Raw genomic sequence first — 23,774 nt, 5'->3', positions numbered from 1 at the left:
CTGGCAGTCCGGCTACACGGGTTGACGCTTAGGAGTAGGGGGAAGGTAAGGGAATCTCCACTCCCAAGCATTAATAGAGACATTGAGACTCCGAAGCTTGTTATCTGTTGTTAAAGAGCATTGTATTTTGAAAGTTTCAGGACCTTTATATTGTACAGATTTTCATGTTCATTTCAGACCTTTGATGTTTTTTGAGAACTTTTGCTGTGATTTTATGACCAACAACCTTTTAATTTGTTCTGAAGCTCGAGGTTAATCAGTAAGTTGTTTTGATTTGTAAGTTAAGCACTTGAGAAATTGAGTTTGTGAGTTCCAGATTTTCATTTTTATAGCTGGCTGAAGTTAATCAGAAAGTTGTTTTGATTTGTAAATTGAGCATATGAGAAGCTGAATTTGATGCTGAACTGGTTGAAATGATCTAATGTTTGATCAAGTATTTTGTAAATGAATTTGTACTCGAATTTTGGGTTTGCTGGAAATGTGCAACAATTCAGGTCAATTTTTGTAGTGTACCCCCCCTTTAAACCGCACATGTGTGCTGCACGCGGTGGTAGAAGGCTAGAAGCACTATTTTAGAGCAATCAATATTGAATTCTAGCACCACCCAATCCGCCTCATCGATAATCAATGATTGAATGGCAGATATTTGACGGGCACTATATAATAACTTTGCAAGCATATTACTCATTTTAATCATTCATGCAATATTAAGGTTCTTTGAGCTCTTATGCATATTTTAAGTCTTATTTCTTGTCCTTGGCCAATGTTTGATCCAAGATTTGTGGAGAAGGGTGGCATTGTTATGGTTATTGGTAATATTATCTTCGGTTTATATTATATGCAACTTTGGAATTTCGAATTTTTTATATATCACAAATAATACACCAAAGTTGCATATAATACAAACCGGAGGTAGTATAAGAACAGATCATTTCAAACTATATAAGGTTAATTTAAGATAACCTCCACCAGTGAATGTCTCAAAATAAACGAATGACCTTGATTTAATGATATAGCAAATCTCTTAAGAAAAAATGGATTCTAGTCACCAAGGCCATGTGGCACGTTCTGATTGGCTCCGTTTTTAATAAATAAATCAGCCATTAAAATAAAACTATGAAACGGAGAGAAACAAACATAACAGTATCCTGCCAAAAAAAACTAATCTTTGCTATTTCTAATGTGTGCTCTTTCCCATATAAAATTAAAAAATCGAACAACATATTCGATTTATTTGTGTTTGTAAGTATTGGTTTTCTCTCATTAGATCTCCTGAGTTTGCAATGAAACATTACACGACTCATATAAATAGTCGAAAAGATCAATATGATCACGATTCTCTGTTGTCCGATTTTCTTCCTGGTCTTTCTTTTACCATGTTTTTTATGAAAACCTTAGCCTTAAAACTGTGTTCAAGATTAGACCTGCTGTCCCTGAACCCGTATCACATCTTCGTATTTGTTATTATGATATAATATCATCTTGCTTCATTTACGGCCCTTGTAATGGACTCTTCTTTGTAACATTGAGGAGAGCTGATACTGATGATCAAGTAGGTGAAACCGTGTTTTTGCTATGGAACCCGGCTACTAGAGAAGTCTTTAAACTCCCTGATACAGATGGTATTGAAAGCTCCTGTGCCGGGGTTGGGTTTGATGATATAACTAACAATTACAAGGTTGTTAATTTTGATGACACAATGAATTCCAGCATCGTACAATTGTACTCCCTTGCTGAGAATTCTTGGAAGCAGGTTGATGCCGGTTTTTATTTTGGTGGTCAGCCGCCGGAAACATCTGTGTCTGATCCTACTTCTAATGGTCGTATGCACAGCTGGATATTGAATTATGAAGTTGGATACGATCTTAGTTGTTCTCTTCTTTCTTTCGACATGGCTGATGAGATCTTCGTGGAGACTCCTTTGCCTGATGAAACAAGTGAACTTCGTCGTGCCTTCTTGCAACAGAGCTCCAACGATAAGTACCCTACCTTATATAGTTTTGATGACGGCAGTTGTATAAAAGGTATAAATATTTGGGTTCTAAAGGAGTATGGTCCGACAGGATATTGGTTAAACAACATTATATCAGTCTTCCCACGGAGTAAGTTTAGGCCATGAAGTAGTGTTATGGAAAAACGAGGGAGTTTTGTATATCAATTGTCAAGATCCTGACATAATGAAGTGGTATCGAAATCAAGATGAAATAACTTTGTATAATTTGAGGACACAGGAAAATAAATCACTCCATATTCCTGCATTCCACGGTATTATTGGTTATACAGAGAGTCTAGTTTCGATTACAAAATGTGTGCGCCAACAACCAGAGCATGGACCTAGAGGAGGAGTACTGCAGCAAGAAGATTCATCTCTTGGAATGAGCTTGATTCCGTGACAGAATGACATACTTAGTGGAGTAGAAAAAGAGAATGCATCCCTTGAAATTCCCTTAGTTCAAAGATTGAACGATGTGCCTAGAGGAGTACATCAAGAAGAAGAACATCAAGAGAATTATTCATTGTCCCTAGAAATGGCGGTCCAACAATCGTTACCACAAGAAGATGAGCTACGGCATGAAGATGATGAGGATGACAATAAGTCATCCACAGACAGCGCGTACTTTCCGCATAATAGAGAAGATCAGGAGCCACATAGTTATTGGGTTGATTATACAGAAGATGAAATCAAGCACTTTGAGAAATATTATGAGGAGATTAGGAGGTTATCTAAGCTGCCTTATTGTATACGTGAAGTCAACCAACCAATTAGTTCCAAGCCTTGTACATTTTAGTATTTTTATAAGGAGAAAATTAATTTTTTTTCATTTTCCATTCTTAATGAGTTTCAAACAATTGATGTTTAATTGGTAATTTTTTATGGGATTTTTCAATTGTTAAGAAAAATCCATGATTTTGGAGGTTTTATACTTGTTCTTTATCTTTTGATGTTTGAATTGCTAGATTTATTAATAAAACTTTATGAAGTAAATGTCAAAATGTTCTAAAATGCAAATGCTTGATCAAGTGTTTTGTAAATCAATTTGTACTCTAATTGTGTGTTTGCTGGAACTGTGCAGCAATTCAGATCAATTTTTATAATGTGCCCCTCCTTTGGTGCTCACATGTGTGCTGCACACGGTGGTGGGAGCACAATTTCAGAGCATGTATGCTGCTCGGGCCAACCGGAGCACCATTCAGGAGCAATCGATAATATCTAGCACCATCTACCAGCCTCATCACAAGGTTTCTTTTGACATAACTAACACTACGAATTTATGTTGGGGTCTTGGGGTTAAGTGCAGTGGAATCATACCCTAATTAATAAGAATGATTATATGGCAAAATTATCGACATGTACTCCAGTACATTTCCTCTGTTCTTAACAAATAACACCAACCCTTGGGTGTATAACCTCCCTGAAACAAAAGTGGTATTCGCCCATTTGCTTTTGTAATTTTCATACGAACAAGACTGAAGTTAAAGAAACGCCTTGGCCCTTGGGACAATCAACTTAGAAAAACACCACTATAATCACACTTTCAATTACTTAATACCATCATAATTACAACTGTGAATACAACAATTATATATGTTGAATCAAAGAATTTTACCACAGCAATAATGAAATGGAACGAGCAAAAGGCTGTATTCTTTTGGACTTGTATTTTAGAATTTAAGTTAATAAGTATTGCTAGGAAGAGGCAAGTTGTCTTATACCTCTTACATCAAGATATCATAATAGTTGTGCCAAATTAAAAGCACAAACATAATACTTATAAAAACATTTCAATATTTATTACCTAATTGAAATCTTAAAATATGCAGGAGTTCGAACTAATTGGTTGATCGACTTCACGAAGACAATATGGCAGCTTGGATAGTTTTTCCCACTCTTTTTTTCTGAGAGGGTAAGGATATAACTCTATCTCCATATCGGTGTCGTATTCTAGAAAAGGTTTTCCAAGAGGCACCTGGAACGCGCTGTCAGTGGACGAATCATCACTGTCTTCATCATTTTCTCGTTTTAGTTCTCCTTCAAGCTGCAGCAGTTGTTGATGCACATTTTCTACTGAAGAATCCTCTTGATGATGCTCATGTTGCACTCCTGGTGGCGCATACTGTTGTTGCTGTAACAAGGGCAATTCAATGGATGAATCCTCTTGATGATGCTCATGTTGCACTCCTGGTGGTGCATACTGTGGTTGTTGCTGTAACAAGGGTAATTCAATGGATGAATCCTCTTGATGATCCTGAAGCAATTCCCCAGGTGCAATTTCAACTGATACATGATACCCAAGAAATCCCCCCGATGATAAATGATCCTGAAGTATTCCCCTTAGCGCATTTTGAACTGATAATAAATGATCCGGTGGTGGTGGTGAACAGCCTACGATTTTTGCAATAGAAATTAGACTCTCTGTATAGTTAATAGTGTTGCATCCAGAAATTTGAGGTGGTTCCATTTCCGCGTAGTCAAATCATACAAAACTATTGCTTCCCGATCTCCATAACTGTAAGACACAATAGCCTTGTTCTTCCACAACAGTAGGTTATTAAGTATAAAATGTTTGGAAAATGTGATAGATTGTTGTTTGTTCCAAAACCCTGTTGGACCATACTCCTGTAAAACCCAAATATCCATAACCGTTGTACCATCAATCCCGTCTTCCAAATAGAACACGGTCGGGTACATATGATTCGAGCCTTGATCCAAAAACTCAGCAAAATTTTGACTCATAAGTCATAAGGCTTGGGGTGAGCACAAATACTTCATCCACCATGTCAAAAGAGATAATACTGTAAATATTACACAAAAGTACATCAGTAATTTCAGCATATATCCAATTGTGCATACGACAATTCGAGGATGAGGATGAATTCTCATCAATATAACCACGCCCGAGTCAAAACCGGTATCAATGTACCTCAAAGAGTTAGCAGCAAGGGAGTACAATAGCACCTCGCTAGAACAATTGATATAGGAAGAACCAATAAGAACAACTTTGTAATCATTTGTTATGTTATCGAACCCAAAATCAAAAATTATTATCTATAGCAGGGAGTCTAAATACTTCTCTAGTAGCAGGGTTCCACAAAATAAACACAAGTTCATCTAAAGGAAGAGGCCATTACAAGGGCCGTAAATACGGATATCAGAAATTACATCGCGATGATAGATATCAAACTGAGGTCGTTCATTATCAGGAGCGGGTCTAAGTTTAAAGGCGAGGTTTTTGTAAGATAAAATTGCAATTTAACAAGCTGGGGAATATACGATCAATAATGAATCATTTTCATCAAGATTTTGCAAAAGACGAGTAGCATAGTGTTCGGTTGCAAATTCAGGTGATGAGATGGTGTTAAGCCAATACATACACAAGTAAATCGAATTAACGACTTCACAGGTAATCGAGCTTGGATCTCTATCAAAGCATCCTCTTGCAATTCCATTTTTCCTATAAATTACATATTCATTTATTCATTATAATTATTGCAAATATATATATATATATATATATATATTTTGTCAATTGTTGGTTGCTTAATAGGTAACAACTATATTCTATCAATAATTAGGTTTCAAACTCATAATTTAAATATATTTAATTAAATTTAGATATAACGTCTTAATTATGCATGTCGGTATAATCTTACGATTCTACGATTCAATTCTAATAGCCCCTTCCAATTCAAAGTAGAATCCCGATTTTAATAACTTTGATAGCAGCCCTAATTTTAACATAGTAACCTTATTTTTAACCTAATAACCTTATTTTTAAAAGGATAACCTTTATTAAAACTTGTATGACCTTTAATATTAATGTGAACCTGAAATACGACGTTATGTTGAACATAATGACCCTAATTTTAACATAGTGACATTTATTATTCATATTGACCGGTATATAAAAAATTTCATTAAACAAAATTGACCTCTTACATCATTATAATATCAAAATGACTTTTATTTCAACATAATAACATTTATTTTAATATAGTAACTTTTTTTTTTATTTTTTATTTTTATTAATATAGTAACCTAATGTTAGTGGTTCACAAATAAATTAGTGTAAAACAGGTCCATTTAAGAGTTGTACATGGGTGCCTGAATAATAGCTAAAATAAAAACATATGAGATAGGAGGGATATATATAGCATTTTGTAAGCAAACTTTCATATTTTAAAATAGTAACTAGTATGTGGCCCAGAGACAATGTCCCCGATTTCTACATTAAACATCATATTGTAATGATAATGTTACATAAAAGAGTTCAACCTATTTTTTTTAGTTGTTTGATGATTATATCAAATGATTTTACTTTGTATCCTTTTTATTTACATTTATTTTAGTTGTTTAGTAATTATTGACTATTGAACATAATACATGGTATTTTATGACATATAGTGGAAACTATCGATTAAAATAATATTAAATCAAAAGTTAACATTTTCTTGCAATCAGCCAACACTACCTATAGTGGAAACTATCAATCAATATAAAATCAAATTAAAGAATTTGTATAAATTAACACTCATTCAATCCAAGTTGAATATATTTCAATGGAATAAGAAATCACAATTATTAAGTAGCTAAGATGGTAAATAGTTCTTATTTAATTTTGCATCAGGAATGACATGGCATGTTTCTAGTGTTTGACTTGGTTCCACATGACACGTAGACTTACTTTAGAACGCCTTTTAATAGATTAGTATAGATTATTTAATAGATATGAATATAAACGGGGTTACTAGATATTGCAATTTCTTACATAAGTATAGTAAAATTAAAATAAAAGTGCACACAATATGGTAGGATTTTTTATTTTTGTAAAAAAAAAAAAAAATCTTTTCTTTCTGAGCATTTATAACAAAAACCACTCTTTTCCTTTCTTGTACTTAAAAAAAAGTTTTAAATAAAGAACCAATCTTCTTCTCTCCTCCTCTCTTCTAGGGTTTCTCCAAATTTTTAGTCGTTTAGGCCGGAAATTAGATTATTTAATTTCCGACCCTTTTCCCTTAATTTCTTTTAGTTTTGCAATTTAGTTTTCAATAAATCTACACGAGTAGTATAGATATTTGTACGTCTCCCTATGGTGGAGTGTGTCCCTATGGTGGAGTCGTTAGATTTTGTTAGTTTTGTTGTTTGTTTTTATTTAGGGTTTTTTGTGTGTTAGGTTTATTAAAAAGGTAATCATCTTTTGCCCTATTATCAGTTCGTTGGTAAAGAGTTGTCCGAGATCGCAATGGTCGTCAAATCTTCAAAGGCATTCAAGTGAATTAGATGAAAATCATTCTTACGGTTACAACAAATCGTTATACCTTCTCTCCGAAAAGGCTATATATTCCAGCAATGTGTGCGAGAGATGTACCATAGTGCAATACCTATTTAACGATTGTAGCTTTGATGAAGGAAATCATTATTTGATTTAATTCTATGTATTTGTTGATTTAGATTTCATTTGTAGGGCCATATGGCTTTTGATTAATGAATTGAATTTTTTCAAAATAAATAAATAAATAAATAAATAACCAATCTTTATTTATATTTGCCTTTTTATTTATATTTTGTTTTAAGTTACAATCTCTTTTCACTTCATTTCATACCCCTAAATGACTTACATGTTCTTTATTTACATCTATATCTATATATCTATACTATGTACTAAAGTAATCCCCATAATTATAGCCAAACTACACGTGTCATTACCTCATAAAAAATTTCCCGCTAAAAAGTTTGTTACTTTTTTTTTTATTATTATTATTATTGAAAGAAGTTTGTTAAGTTTTAGCCTTATATTTAGGGAATGGAATGATGCACACCCATAATAATTTAAATAAAATTAAAAAGTTTATTATCTATAGAATTTACTTTCTCCTTATCTCCGCGTCAGGTTGCCTTATGGAAATTCCAGCAGGGGGATCACACTTCTGCCTGGCTGCGAGCAGTCCCGATATCAGGTTTGGATCAGACTATGAATGGTAAGACTTACCGTTGTGTTCTTTGCTACCGGTTGGGTGTTCCCTTGTTCTCTGTTTCGACACCTTGTTCTGCTTGCTCAAGGGTTTTTGATGGGGATATTTTTGAGGATCATGCAGTGTCTTGTGCTGGGATGGTGGGTATTAAACATCGGCACAACGTTGTTCGTGATACCCTTGTTGATATTTGTTTCCGCTCTGGGATTTCCGCAAGAAAGGAGGTTAATGTTGGGTTAATTGGTGGGAACGACGGGGCTCTTCGACCAGCAGATGTGTTGCTTTACTCCTGGGATAGAGGCCTAGATGTATGTGTTGACTTGACGGGGTCATCTCCTTTGACACAATCTAGGTTGTCTGACTTTGTTCCTAGTCGTGTTGTGTCGGTTGCGGTTCAGCGGAAGCGAGACAAGTATGGGGCGCGTTGCAGGGCTATTGGCTATGGTTTCCTTCCTTTCTCCTTTTCTTCATTGGGGGAATTAGAGAAGGATGTTGTTGTGTTGCTGAAGCGGATTCAAGCGTTCGCTAGGACTCAAGATATTGGCATTCGTGCGACTGCTCACATCTTCAACAGGATTGGATTCGCTATAGCTAGAGGGGTGGGGGCCCAGATTGTATCTCGGCTCCCCACTAATTTCTTATAAATCATTTGACTTTGTAGGTTTTTTATAATAATAATAATAATAATAATAATAATAATAATAATAATAATAATAATAATAATAATAATAATAATAATAATAATAATAATAATAATAAAGAACATGCAGCCTAAACAACCTAAAAAATAGAACAATAATAACAACTTAAATAAATAAAATCGTTAATCTATAAAATGTATATTATATTCCCTTGAATCTTTCATCGTTAATATATTAAATGTATTGTTCGTTTTCTACTTAAATAAAGGGTTTTAACTCAATTTTAAATTCATAACTGTCAGTAAACTAAAATTATTAGAGATAAGTACTCTACATTACCGTATCTAATCTATAATAATTGATAACATAAATAGATACTTCGTACAAGTTTATAGTAATTTATAAAAATAACTTTTTCTTGTGATTATCCGAGCATTGCTCGGGCAATGGAAAGACATTATCGCGCCACGTGTCATCATTACTATGTAGATGATGTGGCGCCATGTCATACGATTATTATTATTCATTAACAAAAAATTAACAATTGTTAGCATTAATGTTTGAAACTATAACCTCATGTTCATAGTTCATTATACTTTACCTTCAACCACAACGGCACGTCTTATGTCTACAACGTTTTATAAAAAAGAGTTAATCATATTCATATTCAATTTTATACATGTATATTTAACAACAATTTTTTTTGTTTTTCTAACAACAATCTATAATAACAAAAATTAATCTAATTTCTTTTGTTTGCTCATACATAAAATAAACCTATATTTTTATTATATAAAATGAATTAAACTAACAATTTTAGGATACTTTTTTTTTTGAAACAACAATTTTAGGATACTAGATATTGATAATATATTTTAATTTTCAATAATGATTTGAAAAATATATTTTAAATAGTACGAGTATTGAAATAAATGTAACTAATTTAATCTGAATTTATATTTGATCACATAATTTTTATTATAAAAGTTCATTTTCAATATACATATAATGATTCGGGACATCACCGGGCTAAAAACTAGTCTTGTTTTAAATCACAATCTCTTTTTACTTCATTTTATACCTCGAAATAACCTACACATTCTCTATTTATACTTTGTAGTATATTGTTTAAAGTCACAATCTCTTTTTACTTCATTTCATACCCCAAAATCACTTAAACTTTCTCTATTTACATTTTTTTTTTAAGTCACAATCTCTTTACAGTTCATTTCATACCTCAAAATTACTTACACATTTTCTATTTATAGTTTGTTTTAAGTCACAATCTTGGAGTCATCCATATATAGATGCATAAAACCAGTGGCATCTAGGAGGAAGACAGGAAGTGACTGGGGTGAGGAAGAAGAGTCTTTTTACAGTTCATTTCATACCTCAAAATAACCTACACGCTCTCTAACTACATGTTTTAAGTCACAATATCTTATCACTTCTTTTCATACCCTAAAATAACCTACTCAAGTACTAAATAAGTAAAGTCAAATGTTAAGAATAGGACAATTTGAAGTATCACTTCGTATATCTATGATTTAATAACGAAATTACGAATATAACAAGTTTTCAGTGTGTATTTAACGTTTAACCCAAGCAAAAGGTGCAACGCCAATCAAAAAAATTACTTGTTGCATGTTCGAGCTCAGCTTGTTAAAGATTATTAATGTTCGAGTATTACGCTCTAACTTGAACCAACATTCTTTTGTGTTTTTTTTTGTTCGAGTTGACCTATTTAACTTGATCAAATACTTGCTCGAGCTTGATCGTATGCATTTCAAACACAAGATTGAACGAGGTTTGAACAAGCTTAGTATAGCAAACAAGCATTAGTAAAAAGCAACAAGTTACAATCTACCAGTACTTCCTACGGCTCCTAGGCTCCTAAGAACATAATAAGTTAACATTTACTTTATGAAAGAGAACATAGAACATAATGAGTAGAACCCATTTACACATAATTTACTTATGAATCTTACAATCCAAACTTGATTCATAATATCTCACAATTCAAACTTGATTCATAGAATAATTATTGTTGATTGATTATTGTTAATAGATCGGAACATAATGTAAATCTTACCATTCAAACTTGATTCTTAATATCATCAATTAACAATAATCCCTCACTCTCTATTCAATTTTTTAATGAATAAGCTTGAACTGAATGTATTTAGTAGTTCCCATACTTATTAGCTCAACTCACTCTAGACCACATAAGATCCAAACTTTTCATTCTAAACACTATTAAAGGTCAATTAATTAACACTTCCTAAATGAGGCAATTTTTGGACAACCTCCAACCCATTCTTTCAGTTGTGCAAGATTCAAGAACTAAAAAATGATCAATATAATAATCTGGAAAAATGTTGAAAAACCACACCTTGGGACATTAAAATTGCTAGCAATACTGAGAGAAGCTGGACCAAGGGTAAAAAAAACGCAGATATACATAGGCAAAGTATTGGATAATTCACAGCTTCTCTCCCTATGAACAAAATTGTGGTACATTAATGCCGCAATACCGCTTATTTTGCTTGATTACTCTCATGAAATTTCCTCCCTGCCTCAATTGCCTCCCTGTGAAGATCACGAATTCAAGATATTGGCAATGACATAGATTAGACTTAAGAATCGCTTTCAAGATCAGAAAGACCAATAAACTTCAGAACCACATAAAAGGAAAATCAAATAGGAACTTGGAAATTACCTAAAAGCAGTAACTAACTCCCTATTTTCTGGGTCAAGTTGCACGCCTTCATAAAATGCATTGGCAGCGTCCTCAAACCTCTAAAATAGCATAGAGAAGGGATTAAATCTAATCTTATTAGAAGCTTCGTCATAACATATGTATTTTGAACGGAATAATATTTAAGGAACATACCTCCAAGAGACGTAGTGCAGCACCCTCACGATAGGCAGCCTTGGCCCAGTTTGGTCTAAGTGATCTGCATGCCTTAGCATCAGCCAGTGCTTGCTCAGCTTGTCCCTGGAGAAACCAACAGAGACTTCTATTCGAGTAGAATGTGGCATCAGAAGGATCTAGATCAATAGCCTGTCAAAATCACCAGAGACCAACAAATATGTTATCACATCAGGACTTATACAAGTAAATGCTAAGAATTCTTTTACAAGTTGGGTTAAAAAATAGCTTGTATCTGACTCTGATAGCCAAACCTCGCCAATCTTGACCATAAGTTTCTATAAAAATGTATAGATGTGAAAACATCATCTAGATTTTTTGCAATTAGTTTTTGGAGATAATTTTTCTGTTTCAACTATACATAATAGAAAACAAATGACAAAGTCAAATGATTTGTCCATAAATACCAAATTTGGCCTATTAAGTTGAAATTAAAAGTAGTTTGAAACAAAAGCAGTAATGGATCAAACTCAGGAATCTACACATAAGCTGTCCCAGAATATATTTCCTCCAACTTGAGTAGCTCATCAAACATTTGCACTATTTCCTCAAGGCATCTCCAGTACCGAACCTCAATAGGTGTTTCATACCTCAAACATTTGCACTATTTCCTCAAGGCTTTGACCCAATAAATGATCTTTAAAACCTTTTTACCTAGGATAAAGTGATAGACCTGCACGAATTCCCTTTTCTTTGAAACAGCTCCATAATGAGAACCAGAAACCTCAAACAAAACCTTTTCTAGCAATCTACAACTTTGATTACCCTTAATAATTGGTTATGGAAAGGGGCTCGAGTACAAGTAAACTGTGTGCTTTCAAAAACATGCCAAAAATGTTCCTTGAGGAATAAAGATTAAAAAATAATTCATATGACAGTATCAGACAGGTTTACAAGACAAGCAGCCTAAACTGTATATCTTAGGTCAGAGAAGATTAAAAACTGCAGCTGAGTACATTATGAAGACACAGGCATAATTATGAAGACACAGACACAATAAAATTCTTACGAAGTACTAGATTCAATAGCAGAAGCTGGTCTATGATATAGTATATCAAATTTAAATAAAAAAATAAAAAAATAATTATAATTTATGCGCATACACAAGAAATGACATGACTTTACCTGTGTGTACGCATCTGTAGCCAATGCATAGTCTTTCCTATTGAAAGCTTCATGACCTCGTGATTTTGCTTCTGCAGCTTTCTGCTTTGCCTCAGGTGTCACCTTTTAATTTGAATACAATATGTCAGTAGCATTATGAAACCAAAGTACAAAACAGCTTGCCCAAACTCATGTAAACATGTAACATCAGCATAACACCACATATGCAAACTCCAGAGAGAAAATATAGGGCAGACTGACGTAAGAGAAAACTCCAACTTCCAAAAAAAAAAAAAAAATTAATTCTCAGATGTTTGGCAGGCATGGCAGCACAGTACACCCACCTAAAAAATGAATGTGGTAAGACTTAAAGATGAGACTGAGAGAGCGATGTAGTTGTAACTCTTAAGTTGCACTATGTACAAAAAAAACTTCCTTATGTAGTTAAATACTCCAATTTTTATAGTTTACCATTTTGACTTTTTACACTATTGAACAGTGTTGATTCATGTATAAGAAAAAAAAAAAAAAAAACAATTTTTTCCAGGGAATTTGTTAGAATCGTCTCAATGTATTGTTTCTGAATATTAACTTTAATAATTTTTTCTTATTTAATACTTTTGTTCTATTAAAATTGCACCATGGGGGGAGGGCACAATTCATTTTTTTTTTATTTTTTTTTATTTTTTTTGTAGTGGAAGGAAAGAGAGGAAAAATACAAAATTGCCCATGTTATTGTAAGCAAAAACTAAAGAAACATGTGTTAAAAAGTAAAGGTATCGTGGGTATTTGCATTTTGAATAGACATTTTTTTCCCAAAAATGGGTATGGTGCAATACTTGTGAAACTTCCTTAAAAGGCAAGTGGTGCAATATTAGAATGGAGGAACTATTTAAGATACAAATGGTCAAATTAAAGCCTCGACAAGCGTGAAAAGTCAAAATGGGTGAAATAAAAAGAAAAGGAGGTAGTACATAATCGCATAAAAATTTGCACCATGATTGTTTTAGATTATGCTTAATCGCAGCAAACAAATGGACATAATTCTTTCCATTTACCACTTTCAACACCATTCACCAGCAAAGATTTATTAAAAAAAAAAAAAAAAAAAAAAAAAAAAAAAAAAAAAAAAAAAACTGATTTTGTATGCTTACCTTAAAGAGTCATAGTAAAATACAAAAAATGTCACGCGTGGAACTTAAAGATGAAAAATAATCAAAGAAAGAGCATAAGTGGCACTCTGGCAGTTTCTGATGTTATGCTAAGGAGGCACTGAACCATAAGTTCCATCACAAAAGAACTAATACTAATAGGAACTAGGAATAATTAAACATGAAATGATAGCTGAGTAATGTACCTCGGGCAAATCCTGCCTTGATAAGTTGGTATTCTTTTGTGAATTAAGTTCTTTGAAACTTCGGGCAAGCTCCTACAATAACAGTGCAAATCAATCCCTGCTCTAGTAAGTGATAGCAGGTTCAAGTAGAGCAATACAACTAACAACAGTTTACAATGGTATATATTTGAAAAATAGATAAAGACTTAGGCAAATGATGGATGAAAAAAAGACACAAAAGCAACAGATGGATTAAATAAGACCATGAGCACTAGACAGTGCCACGCAACTACGCAAGTGATGCAACAGTACACTCCACAAGTAATACCAAGGATATGCCTTTTAAAATTAACTTCAATATACTAAAGCAAAAGCAGAATAACTTAAACTACATTATTTACCATGATTCTGTCAACCTCTTCATGCCACATTCAATTTCCACAAGGCAAGGCTTACCCTGAATCAATATGGGCAGAATCCTATAGCCATACTACAGTATAAGCAGAAATGTCTGACGAATGAGCAAATTCATTATTCACTCCCCCTTGATCTTGGTCCATCTTCAATACTAGCTAAACCATTATAGAATTTCATAGTGTTGCCACCTACCGGCATGTTACGCTTCAAAACCTAGAACCCTAACTAACTACTTACTGTTTCAAAAATGGAAAGCCAGCATCTTGAGCACACACAAAATGAAAAAACTGAGAGAGGAAGAAACGCTCAATAACTCCCTTTCTGCTACACCAATTCCTCCCTCCCGCCCCCTTTTGCACCCACATAATCATATTGTACCACCACAACCAAGAAAGGGTATATGCCTGTCAGAACCTTAGGTATAAACTGAAGCCTAAATTTTAGAACCTACGGAGCATTGAAAATTCCAGGTCATGACGTTGGACAGGTTAATGTGCGTATGCATAAGATGTACACAGCCTCACTGCCTTACCCCCCTTAAGATCACACAGGGTTAGTTTCCAAACTATCCACAGCAGGAAAAGCAGACATGATAGGAAGAAGATGGGTACCTCTTGTTTTTGAGTTTCAGACTGCATATATTGGATAATTCCATCAATTGTCCAGTTAGGAATAGATTGAACTGGTGTAGTCAAGGGAAGTAGTATCTCAACTGCATTTCTATTCCCTCGTGTAGCAGCAACCTGCACTGGCTTCTGGCCATCCTGTTTATGAAACAATTAAAGTAAGCATGAAGTACATCAGAAAATATGACAAGTGAACGATCCAGACCAAAAAAAGGAAAATAAATAAATAAATAAATAAAAACAGAATATAACATCACAGATTCACAGCTATATTATATATCTAAAAAGATATGTTGGCTTCACCTCGTCTGTAGCATTTGGATCAGCTCCAGCTTTCAATAAGCAATTGATAAGATCGATACTACCAAGATCAGAAGCAATATGTAATGGTGTCGTTCCACCTGCAGAGATATTGGCCTTTGCACCTGCCTGGAGAAAGTAAAAGTCAGCAGAAGAATAACAATAATGGCATGAAAAAACAGTACTTCATTCTTTTTTAGTTGACACGTTTGACAACGCACAGTTTTAACGATATCTCTAATTATCAAAATGTAAAATCATAAAAAGTTGATGTACTAAAATTTACAGTTGGAATACCTCAAACAATATCCCACATGACTATGTTTTATCGTAGCTATAAATCACAAAAGCTAGTCAAACTACAAATTGTGAATACTGTCAATATTCAAAATGTGTCAACTATAAAAGAACAGCGGAGTAGTATTTCTACTGAGTTTAGCGGTACCAGATTATAATTCAGCTATTCAAGTATCGTTTTCCTGTGGTGGTGGTGGTGGTGGTGTGTGTGGGGTAGGGGGAGGGGGGGACCCACGCCATAATAATGATTAATGAACACACTAACAGAATACCATTGTACAAGCAAACTTCACAAACTATATCAAGCAGACCTGAATTAATTGCTCTAAGCATTCCAGCGAACCAGCCGCCACAGATGACAACAATGGTGTTATACCTTCATCAGTTTCAGAATTTGGCTGCAAAAGGAATGCACTGATTATTATGATCCGCCCAAATATCCATGAATGTTGGCCTCATGAATCACTCTCAATGGATGCATGGAAAGGAAAACAAAATCACAAATTGTACTGAAATGAAGTTACAATATCTTAGCAAACAAAGGGCAAAGAAATGATAAAAGATTACACATCATATAAACAGCAATGCCATCAACAATACTCTGAAACAATTTCTGAGAAAATCTGGGTTTTGAATGAAAGGTTGAAACTTTCGCTTTTTGATTTTGTGTTTTGAGTGCGCCGCAATTTGTTTACAGAATCGATATTTGATTGCTGTGTTTTTGGCTCAATGCCTTACAACCTAGGTTAGCCTGACTTATATACAATACATACTCCTATAAGAAGCTAACACATCAGCTCTACAAAAAAATATACAAGCAGCAAGTAAGACATAACAGGCAAGCTATCATGAATCATGTGCACTACGCTAATATACAGCAGGAATACTGAATGTGTACATATAAAGTATGCTACTTTCCTTCAATTTCAAAAGCCCAAAATCATCTGAAGTTCACTAATCTTATTGTTTTGAAAATGAGAATCATATGTATTTGGATCTACCATTGTACCATATTAGTCAGCTATTGGGTTTAATAATTAATAGAGATAGTTCAGAGCAAGTAAGGATGGTTGGCTTGGGTTTAAGTCAATGGAAAGCAAAAAAGTGTCCTATAACCTGAAATCGCGTTAGTGCAGGCTGGATGGCTCCAGGGGAACAGAAAAGATCAAAAGCAAGCCTGGTCCATGCACAATTTGGTGAGACAGTGCTAAGTAGCACGTCCATGCAGCTTGTGTTTCCAGATATCCGAAGAAGCTACTGGTTGGCGTTTTAAGACTTGGCACGCACCTGGAATAATTGGACACGCATCACATATCCACCAGTTCATTAATGCTTGATGTAACCTAGTATAAATAACCCCTAGTAGCCGGTTTTGGTTGGATTTTAGATGCTTAAACAAATTTGCTAGGGTTTCTTGAGAGGAGAAAGATTACTAGGAGCATTCCACTCAATTAAATGCTTGTAAATCACCGTTGATTATCCGTAGATTACTCCATAGTGCACTTTGGTAGTTTTTATTGTAATTTCCATGTCTCTCTTGCATTATCATCAAAATAGTCAGTTTAATTGCTTTGTTTCCCTTAATTATAGTTAATTGCAAGTAACTACAAATTAGCACTCTCTAAATCCTAACAAGTGTATTAGAGCTAAGGTTAAGTTGGTGTAGGTTTGGGTTAGAAATGTTAGATGGTTGGTATATTAGCTGTTTGTGGTTGATAAGTCAAAGGTTGAATCTTTAGTGTTGAAGTTTTAATTTAAGTGTTGGAAATCAAAGTTGTGAGCATTGGTGGTTACATAAATTATACACAACAAAAGTGGAAAAATTGAGGGAGAAACTTTGATTGGGAGATATTATTTAACTTTGGAAAATGCAAATTGAGGATTAGTTGTAACAAAAGTATATCTACTTACCTCTTAAGCAAAAGAGATTAAATAATATGGAGGGTTGGATTATGTTAGATAAGCCAGCAATAGGTGTAGTCAGGTTGAGATTAGCCCAAAGTGAGGATTTTAATGTCAAGGATGAGGCAACAATGTCTGATTTGATAAAACCTTATCAAATATGTATGAGAAACCTCTGGCAATGACCAAGGTATATTTGAAATGTCTTTCGTTTAATTAGGAGGAGAATGATGATAGTTCAAGCCACCGAACACATAAATAAGTTTAATTTGACTGTCGAACAATTATCTTTAGTTGATACAAAGCATTGATTTTGTAGTCAACTTTGCCTTAGTCATAAGACAGAATGGTAAGGGTGATGTGAGTGCAAAACTTATGGAATGAGACTTGTTGGCTTTGAAGGATGCCAAGTGATTTGTTAGTCAACTTGACAAGTCATAGTTATAAGATTATGTTTAATGGTGATTCTTTGAAATTACCAAGGGAACTACAATGGTAGCTTATGGGCAAGAAGTGGAACATTGTACACCACAAGAAATGCAACAAAGGTGGTCATGAGGGAGCTATAGCTTCACAAAAAGTGTTTGGTTGAAATGCTATAAATATTGGTCATTGCAGGAGAACCATGGTGGGAAATTCAGTGTCTCTATGATGAATGTTTATTTGATAATGAACAAGGTGAAGAAGGAGGCACACAAGAGTTTTGCACTGAAAATTCTAAGTTGGGCAACGCAATATGCTAAAGTACAAAGTTGGATGATGATGTGCTTGGTACTTATGAGGTTCAATGGATGGCTCTTGTTTAAAGCTTTAAACTAATATTTAGGTGGAAGATTGTTTGGGTTTGATTTAAAAAAGAAACAATGGAATGTAAAGCATGTTATGCTGATATGTGCATGTCCATGGAAGTTGGCTCCGAGGGGAACTTAATTTGGTGCACGCAAGGAATATTGAAGTAGCAAGAGCACGTCCATGCAGAATTTGGTGCACAGATGCTGCACATCCGTGCAAACTTGTGTTTCCACTTTGATGTTTTGAAACTTGGCATGTCTGTCGATTTTGTTCATTAATGCTTTACGTAACCTGGTATAAATACCCCTTTTTAGCCGGTTTTGGCTACTTAAGTATAGTTTATAAAGAGAGAATTTAAAGGCCAATTGAATGCTTGCAAATTTCATCAATTTACTCCATAGTGCATGTCAGTAGATTTTTACCAAGAGTTAGGGTTCTAGATGAAGTAACAAGGCAATTCAAGATGAGGTCCCATAGTGTATGTTGTTTGCGGATGATATCGGGTGGATGAAACTAAAGATGGGGTTAATGCCAAATTGGAGCAATGAAGGCAAAGATTGGAATCTATAGGTTTAAGCTAAGTCGAAGTAAGACGGAATATTTAGTATGCCGTTTTGATACACAGATGAAGCAGGCAATGATATAATGAGTTTAGACAGAAAGGATTTAACCATGAGTGAGTGTTTTAAATATATTTGGTGGATCATCCAGAAAAATGGTGACATTGATTAAGACTTGGCTCATGGGATTAAGTCGGGGTGGCTTAAATGGAGAGCGAGCAATACCCATGAAAGTATCATGTGACCAAAGCATTGAAGGGGAAATTCTATAGGATTGCCATAAGACCAATGTTGCTTTAGGGTACAGAATGTTGGGAGAAGCACGTTAAAAAGATGGAGGTTGCGGAAATGCACATGTTAAGATAGATGTACGGGAACACTCTAAGAGAGAGAATCAGAAAGGAAGTTATTTGCAAAAAAGTGGGTGTTCCAGGCATTGCAGACAAACTAAGGGAAAATCATTTGTGTTAGTTTAGGTTTTCGAGCATGTAAGACTGAGACACAGGGTGCACAGGTACAAAGAGTGAAAAAGTGGGATCATGGAGAGTTTAAACGAGGTAGAGGAAAACCGAAATTAATTTAGTTGGAAGGAGTTAGGAAAGATATGAAGTAAATAGGCTTGCATGAGAATGAGGTATTTGATCGCAAGAGATGGAGGAAGATTTTTGTGGATGACTTTACGGAACTGATGGTTCATGTAGCCGACCCAATTATGGGATTAAGGCTTAGATTGATTATTGAAATGGGGTTTCCCACGGCATGTCTTGTGTCTCTATTGCACTTTCTTCTTCATGGTTGGTTGGTTTGATTGCTTAGTTTTCCTTAATTGTTGCTTCCTCTATTCCCCTAATAGTACAATAATCAAATATTCTAACATGCTTTCTCTTTATCTCTCTTCTCATCACATGGATCCCTATCTTAATTTCTCTCTATCCCTCTCCTCATCTTAAATTCCGTGTCTTCCCCCCTTGTTGCAATATTAGGAGAACGGAAGAAGTATTAATTATTGTTCACATAATAGTAAGCAATATCTAAAATTTCCGCATCAACAAACCTTTCATAGAGAAAATATTTGCAGTAGTGCAAATTATATATACTGCCTCCGTTAATTTTTATTTGCAACTTTAGGGGGTTTTGCGGTTTACGAGGCAAAATTTAAGGGGCAAACATTAATGAGAGTAAATGAAAGTGATTAAAGTGTTTGGAGAGAGAAAGTTGGCCCACCCACTAGCAAATGGAAGTGATTAAAGTATTTGGAGAGAGAAAGTTGGCCCACCCACTAGTAAAATTATTAAAATCAGAATTTTTAATTAAGGGTAAATTTGTAATTTTTAGGGTTTTTATGTACTAAAAATAGAAATAAAATAGAAAGTTGCACATAATGGTTAGCGGACTAAAATGGCAAAAGTTGCAAATAAAAATTAACGGAGGGAGTAGAAAAGTAAGCACAATCTTAAGCATGGTTATCTAAACTCTAATTAAGAAACCATCACTGCAAGCTCTTCTAACCTTTCTCAAAGCCTTGGAATAACTACACTTTGGCAGTTGGCACACTTCATAACTTTATATTCAAACGTGTCGGTCACAAACTAAACAAAAATGGAAGACAAGGAGTCACTAATCATGGACTCATGATACGTGAAAAACAAACTCCAAGTATTGTTCCACAAATAATCGTTGAAGTCCTCCAAGATTTTGTCTCCATTGACTTTCAAACCCTTAATACTTCTTAACGTTTATCTATTAACCTTCAACCTATCACAAACTTTCTCTAAAATTCAGTTCGAAGGTTACACCTTTCTCATCTCTCCTCTGAACATCTTCCACCACCTTATTGGCAACACAAAAATAAAACCACTTTGCTTCAAAGTAGTACTAGGAATAATCATCTTAAACCAGATTTCCGAGCATCTTTCATAGTTATACACATAACGGAACAACATTATCAGAAGAAACAAAATACCCTCACTCTCTTAAACCGATCATTTTTGGGATCAAAGTGACGAACATGGTATACATGCTCTTTTCGATTCATAGTCTTAAAAGCCTCACTAATGGACCTCTACAAGAATTGAATTGAAACATGTTAGACAAATTTTATGTTAAAAGCTCCTATCCTTATGTAATATCTAATGATTGTGATCACTGCCTTTAATCTCATCCCTACATCAAGATATAGTCATGTCATGCCAAGAGCAAAGGGGTTCACCTTCCACATCCAAATCCTCCTTCTCCAAACAACCACTAACGTCTCTTATTAACACTAATTAACTCTAAATTGGCATACTTTCTCCCATTATTTACTGGTGTTAATTCTAGGTCTGCCTTATCTCTCTTTAAACCCTAATTAATTTCCCACATAATTTAATTATTTTCTGGTTTGACTAGACTTTATTGAGTGAATTAATAGAGCAACAGGTTAAATAGGGGTTAATGGAAGATAGAAGAAAGAATTACAGTTAATTAGAAATTGCTTAGCTAATAGAGTTGGCAGATGTAGTCATTACTGATGGGTACATATTCACAAAATGGAGAGGAATATGATGGATTTTAGAAAGTTGGGGACGTGAACAAGTTGAACATTCATGGTTATATGCTGAAAAATCCGTTCTTTAAATCTTTTACTGGGTTGTCACACGATTTGATATGGAAGATGTTATGTCTAGCGATAAACTCTAGTTTAGGGCTACAAAACTGACATACCATTATAATTATATACGTAATCAAAATGCTAAGTATAATAAAAGAACATTTTACACTTAAGTTACACAATATTAAGTGTTGCCATGCTAAATTCATCGTTAGTGAGCAATTTCAAAGTTGCCTCTCAATTCTCAACAACAAGAAAACAACACAATTGGGCAGAAAGCATGATCAGAAGACTTTAAAGGCCGAACATGCACAATCAAGATATCAAACCAATGGAGAAAGCTGACAACACATTAACTAAGCCCTTATACAGCTTTAGTAAGCTTAAAGGCATTTACATTTACTAACAGCTGCATACTTACATTAGCATGGTGCTCTAACAGAACCTCTACAGCCTCTTTTTGTTCATGCCCAGCAGCCCAAATCAACGGAGTGCCAGAATCACTTTGCGAATCAACAGGAGCACCCTTGGAAAGTAGTACTTTCATCAATTCAATATTTCCTACATTAGCTTTCCAATGAACACATCAAACTGAAAGCATGGAGCCATAAGAAACTTTAAGAGGCGGTGGACAGGATAGTTCTTCTTAGAAGAATCATTAGTCAAGTTACAGAATCCTTTACACTTCTAGGCAATCTCTATCATTCTACCTGTGAAACATAGTTTGACAAATATTACAAAAGCATACCTATTCCAGCGGCATGGTGTAAAGCTGTAGCCCCTAAATCACTAGCAATTGCAGGATCTGCACCATGATCAAGAAGATAACTCACAGTAGCAATGTGCCCTTGTCTGGCTGCATGAACTAGAGGAGTCTCTCCTGCCCCATCAAGAGAACAATATTAATTCTAAGTACTTCAAATCCAATCATTGTTAACTATTAAAAGAATGGCCTCAATTTGGTTTTTTTTTTTTTTATTCTAGCTAAAATGCTCCTGCAAGTTCTCTAATTACTTACACCTATTTTCATCCCTACAATATTGACCCCAACCCAAATTTTACTTCCTTAAGAATCAAAACAAATTTGTGCAAATGGGTGGGCACAATTTTGGTGAGGAAAGAGATTGAGAGAGTGGATGGGAAATTTTACCAAAACAGGTAAGGGGCATTCTTTTAGGGACATCCAATAATGGCATATGGAGCAATCTTTTAGGGACGTTCAATTTTGGCATATGGAGCAATCTTTTAGGAACACAAAAAAATTTGCATGCAATGACAAAAGGGTAACCTATACAGCATTACATATTCAGCACATCTCTAGAGTAATAATTTCAAAATAACTAGCTAATAATTTAAAACAATTTCAGCCAACGAAAGTGTCACCTACACATCTACACCCCATTTACAATATATTTAACATTGGTAGGCATCTAAGGAAGACGGAATCGCACCATCAAACAAGTTTAAGTTTACACAAGCCAAACTACTAAAAAATCATTCGCCAAAAAACCCAACATGCTCAAAATAAACTGCATTCAATTCTAGAGCTACACAAAATCATTGAGTAACTAATCTAAACTAAAATGCTAAAATTTCCCTCATCAACAATAACTACAACGAAAAATTCAATAACTTTCAAGAACAGACATTTCTAATTCACTGAATTGCAATTGTTAGAATTGAGAATACAAATCATCCATACCATCTGCATCTTTCACATTAACATCAAGTTTCAATTCCTCCAACAAATACTTGCAAACTTCAGTCTGCCCTTCTCTGGCCGCGAAATGAAGGGCGGTTCGATCATTAGCATCCTTAACATCCGCCACTGTCTTCGACAACCCTTGCCCATCATCCAATTTCTCCGCCATTTCTACAATCAACAAACTTTAAGCTCAAATTCACACCATCAATTTATTGAATAAGCCAAGAAATTAACCAAATTGAGAAAAACTTACTCTTGAAGAAATCAAGGTTCCCAGTAAGAGCAGCATTTAAGAAATCCTGCACCTGTTGCTTTACTGTTAATCAGAGAAAAACAATGGAAACAAATTATAATTTTGTCGAATTAATAGCAAAAAGAGGAGAGAGAAAAAGGGGGAAGAGAAAGAGGACCTGCGAGAGCTACAGAACCGTCGGCAGCCATTGATGGAGAAGAAGAAAACCCTAGTTGAGCAGAGCAGAGTAGAGTAGTTTGAAGAGAAGAGGGAAGAACAACTTTTTGAGTTTAGTTTACAGAGATGATTTCAAACGATGCTTCTAGCTATGTGTAACACCAAACTACATGTAACGGCGATGGTGAATGA

The 23,774-nt window shown here is 34.5% G+C and overlaps 1 protein-coding gene and 1 pseudogene across 1 annotated transcript; one reads left to right on the top strand and one right to left on the bottom strand.

Moving 5' to 3' along the window:
* Window positions 1-1,211: 1,211 nt before the first annotated feature.
* Window positions 1,212-2,801, top strand: LOC110735990 (annotated as a pseudogene).
* A 7,932-nt stretch (window positions 2,802-10,733) lies between these two features.
* LOC110737128 (ankyrin-1-like) lies at window positions 10,734-23,774 on the bottom strand. Its single transcript, XM_021917497.1, has 13 exons — window positions 23,584-23,774; window positions 23,427-23,489; window positions 23,171-23,341; window positions 22,217-22,348; window positions 21,890-22,029; window positions 15,936-16,022; window positions 15,331-15,456; window positions 15,013-15,165; window positions 14,006-14,077; window positions 12,670-12,771; window positions 11,506-11,676; window positions 11,332-11,411; window positions 10,734-11,201 (listed from the first exon to the last, which is right to left on the bottom strand). Exons 1-13 carry the CDS (start codon window positions 23,612-23,614, stop codon window positions 11,150-11,152), a joined length of 1,380 nt encoding a protein of 459 aa, XP_021773189.1. The 5' UTR covers window positions 23,615-23,774; the 3' UTR covers window positions 10,734-11,149.

Source organism: Chenopodium quinoa, unplaced genomic scaffold (genome assembly GCF_001683475.1).
Source record: "Chenopodium quinoa cultivar QQ74 unplaced genomic scaffold, ASM168347v1, whole genome shotgun sequence".
NCBI classification, from domain to species: domain Eukaryota; kingdom Viridiplantae; phylum Streptophyta; class Magnoliopsida; order Caryophyllales; family Amaranthaceae; genus Chenopodium; species Chenopodium quinoa.
This window is presented reverse-complemented; position numbering and strand designations above follow the sequence as displayed.

What these genes read in the sequence shown, in the direction of transcription:
- LOC110737128 (XM_021917497.1), bottom strand. Translation starts at nt 23,614, where the DNA reads ATGGCTGCCGACGGTTCTGTAGCTCTCGCAG. An exon ending in GCTTAGAGCAATTAATTCAG is followed by an intron (nt 15,457 to 15,935) that starts GTCTGCTTGATA and finishes TACTTTCTCCAG; the next exon opens with GCAGGTGCAAAGGCCAATAT. An exon ending in ATCCAAATGCTACAGACGAG is followed by an intron (nt 15,166 to 15,330) that starts GTGAAGCCAACA and finishes TTTCATAAACAG; the next exon opens with GATGGCCAGAAGCCAGTGCA.